Source organism: Oryx dammah, unplaced genomic scaffold, assembly GCF_014754425.2.
Source record: "Oryx dammah isolate SB20612 unplaced genomic scaffold, SCBI_Odam_1.1 HiC_scaffold_992, whole genome shotgun sequence".
Classification (NCBI taxonomy): domain Eukaryota; kingdom Metazoa; phylum Chordata; class Mammalia; order Artiodactyla; family Bovidae; genus Oryx; species Oryx dammah.
Window position 1 is genome coordinate 1 of NW_024071135.1, and position 8,510 is coordinate 8,510.

Here is an 8,510-nt window from a genome sequence, read left to right on the forward strand (position 1 = left end):
GGGCAACTAAGCCCGTGCACGGCAACAAAGACCAAAAAGTAATAATTGAAAAAATAAAAGACTCAGCTCAGGCACTGCTTCTTCCGGAAAGCCTTTACACAGCCTCCCCAGGGAGAACGGTGCCCCTCCCTTGCTTCCACACCCCTCCGTCACTGCACATCTCATAACACAATGAAGTTATCTGTCGGGGTTTGTCTTCCTCATAGACTCTAAGCCTCTCTTGGGCAGGTAGCTTTCCTCTATTCTCCTGGATCATGTGAAACTGAGCTAAACTGCTTAGGACCTTCCACTGCAGGGAAGTGCCCTCAAAGACCTTGAAAGAGAAAGGCTGTTCCCTTACAGTTAAACCAATGATCCTCTCATAAGGAATCTGATTAGCCACTGCTGGGTAGTGGTCTACAGATCCAGGGCTAGGAGGTTCTGAACATCCACAATGCTCATCCAGATGACCTGATGAAACCTCAAGGAGACAGGTCCTGTGCTGACGAAATTCACGAAGCCAGACGCCATCAGCTGCATCGTGTCTCATGAGACACACAACAGAAGAGTTTGCTTGCCTTGAATGAAACACAGCGAAGCAGGAGCTGGCCTGAATCTGGCTGCCAGAGGTCACTAGAGACAGACCTAAAGGAAATCACACTCAAGGCTTTTCACGTCCCTCTGCTCCAAGTCCACGCTCACCAAACCAGCCACCTTCTCAAGACTCCCTCTGCTTCCAGACATTGAGAGTGGACCAGGGGCTGTCCTGGATATACCTAAGTTATATTTTGGATTACACACAAAAGACTTCAGCCCCCAATCCTTCATCTATCGGTTTGCACTGCCCATATGGTAAAGGTTTGACTTCCAAGGGCTCAACACTTCTGCTCCAACTACAATAGATTTCTCAAAATTCCTTTCCTTCACATGCTCTCCTTTCCAGCAAACTTATTCTCAAGGCCCAGTTCAAATGTCACCTCTTTAGAGAGCATTCTCAACTCTTCCTAGCCTTATCTACACCCCAGCAAAGTTCTCAGCCCAACGTTAATTACTTGCTTACACATCTGTCTCTCCCACTGGACTGTAATCCTTGAGGGCAAGGATCATGTTTCATTTGTTTAGTAAAGGAACCAGCACAGGGTAGGGGCTCAGTGAACACCTGCTGCATGTATAGGAAACCCCTCACTGAGTTATAAATAATCTGAGGACCAGGATAACCTTCTGATTCACCATTGTAGCCTACTCTCCACCTAAAAGAGTCCTTTACTGTTTTAAATTCTTCCTGGAATAAGTTGAAGTATAAACAAATTGACTTATGCTTTCCACAGTAGATAACTGCTTTTAATGAATGGGGGCAACACCTTCAAATGTAATCAGGAGCCCACTTCCCCCGACTCTGTACAAGCTTTGCATAAAGCCTCATCACCCCATGGACTGTAGCCTACGATGCTCCTCTGTCTGTGGGATTTTCCAGGCAAGAGTACTGGAGTGGGTTGCCATTTCCTTCTCCAGGGGATGTTCCTGACCCAGGGATTGAACCCGGGTCTCCTGCATTGCAGGCAGACGCTTTACCCTCTGAGCCACCAGGGAAGCCCTTCGCGACAACAGCCCACACCTTACCCACACCTTCCTCAAACAGAAAAGACGACTGATGTGTCTTACAGTCAGCCTAAGGGCCCTCTCTATTTCAACACATACACTACTGTCAAGATGTCTGGAAAACATTTTACCTTTAATACTATCTGTGCCCCAAGAGGCTTCTCCAGGCCTAAGTGGAACTTTGTTATTCCCTCTAACATGAAGCATGATATAATGGTAAGCCGGTAAGCCTTGCAGACCAAAATCAGTCTTGAAAAAGCCCACACACCAGAGATGATGCCTGTGAAATTTTGTGAACAGCTTTCTATGCTTTTCAAAAAATGCAAATATATTCCCATTCTTCCACAAAGGGAGCCTCATTGTGCATAGTGTTGAGGAACCTTTTCCTTTTTCCAGATTCCTAAACTTTAGCCATTCACAGTGCCCTTACTGCCTCACTACCTCTCACAGCCAAAAGAGATCCACTTGTTAAATACCCAGATCCAAACAACCTAGTAATGATTTACATGAGAGCAGCTTAAAAGCCCTTTGAAAGACTGAGACAAATTTTAATGTTTTAAAATAACATTTTTATTTATAAAATAACATTTTTATATTATTGGTTTTATGTTATGTGGTTATCCAGAATAACGACAATTACTTATGACACCTGTTGCACACCGCGCTTCTCAAATCTTAGAATCAGATACCACTATTATCTCTGGTTCCACACTGATTCTCACCCAGTATTTAGCAACTGCTAAAACCCCAGCTTCACAAAGATATGACGTCATCGAAAGGGATCTGGCGCCATCTAATGCTGAAAAGAAAGCTGCCCGATCCAGTGGTTCCCAAGGCATCAGGCAGATGAGCTCTGCTTCTCCTGAAAATTTAAAAATCTCCCACTGGATCCCTGTGGGTGCTGCAGTGCCTCAGGAGTTTGCAAATAGGGAGCCAGGGGACTTAACCTATTAAGAGAGTCTTATTCTATTATAATAAACCCTGTTTTGTTAAACAGAATTCCTAGTAGCAAATACTTACGTGACTTATAATTTCAAACAGTATCATTTACAATGTTGCAGTAAAACTCCTTCTATGTGTATTTTTATGTACCTGTCCAACTATTCGTTAACCCATTTATTCCAGTAACTTTTACTACATGTCTATTATGTGCCAGGCACTATTTGAGATGCTGGAGGAAGAGAGGGGAATAACAAAGTTCTACATGAAATTTACATTCTATTCAGGAAGTAAGAAACAAAAAAACTAATCCTTTCAAGTACTGACCAGTATGAAGTAGAATAAAGTCAAGCCTGGGGGTTAGAGAATGCAAAAAGATGCTACTTAAATAGGGTGGTTGGGGAACAGCGGCTAAGGATAGGACATCTGAGCAGAAAACATACTGACACAAAGGAACAGACTCGCAGGGGTCTGAGCAATGCTTTTCTAAGCAGTAGGAACAGTGAATAATAAAATCCCTGAGGCAGGAATGAGCTCCTAGTTCTGGATCAACCAGCAGGTCAGGGACGTTAAAGAGCAAAAAGGAGATTGGGAATGAGATGGAGAGGTCAGCAGGGGTCAGAAAGCACAGGACCTCACAGAACAGAGTAAGGAGTCTGGATCCTTTGAAGAGAATTCCATGCAGGGGAGAGATACGATGAAAAGATCTCTCTAGCTGCTCTGCAAACTCTAAGAGAAACAACTAGGGTCTGGGACTACCGTGGCACCCCATGGGAAAGACGATGGTGAGGTGAACCATGGTGGCTGAGCCAGTCACAAATGACTGGATTCCACCCCATTTTAAAAGGCAGAACCAACAGACTGGCGGACAGACTGAGCAGAGGCTGGGAGAAAGGGAAGAGTCAAAAAGATGGCTTTGGGGTTAAGGGCGGGAGCCACTGGATGCACTGTGGAGCCCTCCCTTGCTTGCTGAACCAGGAGAGACATTAATAGTCTTTTCTTTAAGGATAAACTTATACAAGTGCAGCCCTGGGCCAAATAATATGCATATTAAACAATCCACACTGTCAGACTGTCCTCCAAGAAGGTTATACACCAAACTATCCCTACCAAAAATTGTGTAAGCATGCCTATTTCCCAGTGCTTTTGTCAACAGGGAAAAATCAGGTAAGAAAAAAAGTTTGTGTTTAATTTGCATTTTTTATTAGTAAGTTGAATATTTCTATTGGCCATTTGTAGTACTTCTACGTACTGCCTATTGGTAACCTTGATCCTTTTATCTAGATTTGTGCCTTCCTGATTTCTAAGTGTTCCTTATACATTAAGGAACCTAACCTTGTCCGTCACACTGCAAATACGGTTTCCCAATATGTTTTTCAGCTGTTCATGGTGTTGCTGACAAACAGAAGTGGCTCTTATTTTTAAGTTTGCCTTGCTCTTCTTTGTAGATAAAATGCTTAGCTGGGTGCCTATCACATAACAGGCACTCAATAAAATTTACCCATAATTCACTCATACCTACTAAGGGTTTTCCCCCTGGTATCAGCGCCCAAAAGCTGTCTATCCTTTTTGAGTGCTTTATAGTTTTGCTTTTCAGAAGTCAACCTCACTCCATCTGGAATTTATTCTGTGTGGTCTGAGTTCAGGACAGTCTAATTCCTGGCATTCCTTTCCTATAGCTGAGCCCCTCCCTGCCTCTAGCAAAACTGTCTCCATCCACAGAGCTATTCTGGAGAAGGCAATGGTACCCCACTCCGGTACTCTTGCCTGGAAAATCCCATGGACGGAGGAGCCTGGTAGGCTGCAGTCTATGGGGTCACTAAGAGTCGGACATGACTGAGCGACTTCACTTTGACTTTTCACTTTCATGCATTGGAGAAGGAAATGGCAACCCACTCCAGTATTCTTGCCTAGAGAATCCCAGGGATGGGGGAGCCTGGTGGGCTGCCGTCTATGGGGTCCCACAGAGTTGGACACGACTGATAGCAGCAGCAGCACGGAGCTATTCAATTCCATTCTTTCCAGCTCACTGGCTTCCTCCAGTTCATTCCACAAAGGAGTCTGATTCACCCATAGCCCTCCCTCCTACCTGGTTCCTCCTGCTTCCACTCTTAGTTTTCCTCCCCAGTCAGTTCTTCATAGAACAAACTAGTCATTGTTTTTTAAATGTAAATTTGATATCACTCTCCTGCTTATAAATTCTCCAATAGCTTCCTATTGAAAACAGAATGAAATCTGGATTCCTCACCATGATTTACAATATCCCACCTGGCCTGCCCCACCTCATGCGTCTCCAGCAATGGTTTAATAATACTCTCCTTCTCACCACTAAACCCCAGCCACCCTGGTCACTTTTCAGCTTCCAGGGCACACCCTCCCTCAGGCCCTTTGCACTTACTCTTTCTTCTGCCTGAAAAGCTCTTGTCCAAGAACCTATGGCCTAGGAAGACTGGCTGCTTCTCATTATTCGGGTAATGCCATCCCAGACCTTTCCAGACCCTGACACCACCCCATCTAAAGAAGCCTCACCTCATTCACTATCCATCGCATAACACCGTTTCACTTTATTCAAGGAATTTGCCCTTAACAGAATTATCTTGTTCATTTATTCGTGTTTATTGTCTGTCTTCCCTGCCCCTTCTCAAAGAAAGTGCTCTAGATTCTAGAAGATAGGGTCCTCGTGTTTTTCCGTTCTGTATCCCCAGCGTCTGTTCTGCCTATTGGGTAGCAGCTACTCAGTTAACATTTGTAGCAGCGGGAGGGAAAAATATTGGGGGCTCGACTTCTCATCCAAACTTGTAAAGGTCTCTTAGCATTCGTGTCATCTCATTTAACGTTGGTGACTGCGGGGTGGAGCCTATCACCCCCTTTCTCTCCCTCCTGCTCACCCTCCAGCCCCTCCTGTTGCCAGGCCCCCAGCTCGGACACAGCACTAAGTTTGCTGACCCCCTAGGAAAATTTAACCCTGGCTAGCCGAGGCTGGACCCAGCACTGCCTTGGCGCCCCTAAGCCATCCGGTCCCCTTGGGCAGGAGAAGTGCCAAGTTTCCACGGCTATCGTCAAGCCCCGCCCGCGATGCGGGAGGGAGGAGCAGTGGGAGGGCAGAGCCGCTTACCAGTTCATCCACACTGAGGACTGCGAACTTTTCTCTCTTGATGGTGCGCAGCGGGCATGCGCTGTCCCCGGAGGCGGGCCACTCCCGTGCAACGGTGGGCGGGGAAGGCGCACTGCGCAGGCGCAAACCTCAGTACAAAAGGCCTGCGTCGCCGCCGCCGAGGTGCTCAGACTCGGTCCGGGCGGCCGCCGGGAAGGGCCTTCCGGTGTTGGGAGGAAAAAGCCGGAGGAGGGAAAGGTAGGGGGAGGGAAGGAGGCGGGGAAACGAAAAGGGGTGAAAAGAGCTCTTCTCCTCCTTTCCGGAGATTTTTCCGTCTCCCAAAAAGAGAAAAATGAGGAAGGGAAAGGAAAAGGTTTCGGGGGAAGAACAAGAAAAAGGGAAACCGAGGGTGAAGGGCGGAGTGGAAGACCGTCGCGCCCAGGAACAGGTGAGATCTCCGGGGTAGTCCGTTCACCGTGACTGAAGATGGGCGAGGAGGGGAGGAGAGGGAGTTAGTGGGGAGGAGAACCAGGGTCGGGGAAGCAAGGAACTGGCTGAGTTCCGGGGTTAAGGCCAGGCCGGGTGTGTTGGAAGGAGGCCTGCACTACTCTCTCTGCTGAACTTGGCAAGCGGGACTTCCTGTTTCCCCAGAAACGCTCTTACATAAGGCTCTGGACAAATGAGAAAGAGACAGCCAGAGCGCCCCACCACTGTAGGACTCCTGCCTGGACCCTGGGGCGCAGATTTCCCGTGTTCCTGGGCCCTAGTGTCCCACTTCCTGACTCTGAGCCCCCACATCGCGCCTGCTTCCCTGCCCACTCCCCGCTACCCCCCTCCCTGCGCCAAGTCCCAGCCCAGGCTGGTGCCAGCACCTGCTGCAGGTGCCCAGGCTGCCAAGAGGAAGAGCCGCTTCTCCTCCCAGCCCAGGGATTCCCCACAGGAGGAAGCCCGCCTCCTAGGTAAATCAGGCCACTTCTGCTGGACCTTGGGCAGAGAATTGATTTTTTTTCCCCCCTGGCAGTTTGCCTTTTGATTCTCTTCTCCTGCCTGGGGCTTCAAGGCACGTAGGTCTCCGTGCCCAAGCTTGGATATCATCTTGGAATTCCAGGTGACCGTCTTCCCCCACCTCCCACCTCCCAGACCCCCCCCTTCCACTGGCCCTCAGCTACCCTGAGGATATCCCCTAAGCCCCAATAAAGAGAGCAACCATGACATACTCTCTTTAATATCCACTTATCAACATTTAGTCCCAATAATAATAAAAATAACATCTGTTTTAAAAATCCACAGGGAATTATCAGGGGAGGAGCCTGTCCTGGTCTCTGACCCCTCACATTCGGGAACTCCTGGCCTAGTCCCAGTCTCTCTGGCATCCGGCCCCTCTCAGTGGCTAAAGAGGGGGTATGGACGACCCATCATCACCCAGAGTACAGTAAACACAGTGTCCTGGGGGGCTGCAGCCAGGGTTGGGGAGTCAGGAGGTAAATGGGGCTAGTCAGGAGATAAATTGGGGAGCTAGTGAGGTGGAGAGCTGGAGGTGGGGAGAGCTGTCGGTGAGGCTGGGAATATTTGAGTGGCATGGACATCACGTGAGCCCTGGCAGCCTTGGTGATGGGGGGAGAGGCAGGTCTGGGGGAGGAGCAGCTCAAGGTGGGACAGAGGGGACAGGAGTGCTCAGAGAGCGGCCGCGGGGACAAGCCACCTGGAAACCAGGGCCCTTCAGTGAACTTGGAAGAGTCCAAAGTAGGTGAGGAAGGGGGCAGCCTTGAGTTGGGTCTGGGGGAGGGTGCGGATCCGCAGGGAGGACCCTCGCCGCAGGCGCAAGAGCCCTGACACCTGGCAGAGACGGAGCTGGGGCCCAGGGGAACTGGCCGCAGTGGCCGAGAATTCCTCCAGGCAGCGCAGGGCCAGCGTGTCATCCACCAGCAAGTCCAGCTTCAGGTAGACAGCCTTCCCCTCATCAAAGTGCACCTGGAGGGGCAGAGTTCAGGGTCTGCTGGCCCTCGGCTTCATCTCAGGTGTCCTGAGAGGCCCAAGGCTCCTCTCAGCCCAAACCCCACGCTCCCCCTCCCCACCTTTAACTTGCCCCCAACCCCGAAGCCCAGCCCTTCTTCTTCAGTTCCGGCTTTACCCGTGGAGCCAGGTGGGGCTTACCTGACAGTACAGGTAGTACAGCCCAGCCCGGGTGACCATAAATTGCCCGGTCTGGCAGTCATAGCGCAGGGGGTTGGAGCTGTTGATTTTGGCCTCCTCCCAGCCACTCACCGTCCCGTCCACACCTGAATGTGGGTGTTCAGAGACAGGGGAAACCCCTCTAGAGAACTTTCTCACACTGGCCAATGAGACACTGAGTTTATAAACTTTTGGGCCCACTTTACCCAGAAGATATCTAGGAGGCCCAGGGGAAGGGAAGGGCCGCGGCCTAGGGAGCTGGGAGTGTGATAGGAAGTTAAGGGAAGAAACCCGACATAGAGGACTAGAATGATAGACAGCAAGTTCTCACCAGCTGCCTCTGGGGAGAGGAGGAGGACTCCAGAAGCATGGGGGCTTTTATAGGTTGTGTCTGCACCATTTGCTCTTTTACTTGGAGAAGGTATGGATGCGTTACTTGAATCATATATTCCTTGGGTTATTAAAATTAAAAGGGAAAAAGATAACAAAAAATTAAAAATAGTAAAATGGTACCCAAACCTCCATCCATTAATGAATGGATAAGGAAAATCGTGTTAAGTCCATACAATGGGATATCATTCAGCCATAAAAAGAAATGGAGTACTAATGCAGGCTACAATGTGGAGGAAACAAGAAAACGCTATGCTAAGTGAAAGAAGCTAGTCACAAAGGATCACATGTTCTATGAATGTCCAGGTGGCGCAATGGTAAAGAATGTGCATGCCCA

The 8,510-nt window shown here is 49.0% G+C and overlaps 1 protein-coding gene across 1 annotated transcript; it reads right to left on the reverse strand.

Moving 5' to 3' along the window:
- Nucleotides 1-6,818: 6,818 nt before the first annotated feature.
- TNFSF12 (TNF superfamily member 12) lies at nucleotides 6,819-8,109 on the reverse strand (the record flags this gene model as incomplete). Its single annotated transcript, XM_040235550.1, has 2 exons — nucleotides 6,819-7,582; nucleotides 7,766-8,109. Coding segments are annotated over 2 exons (596 nt in total), but the record flags the coding sequence as incomplete, so codon positions are not given.
- Between the last annotated feature and the right edge of the window lie 401 nt (nucleotides 8,110-8,510).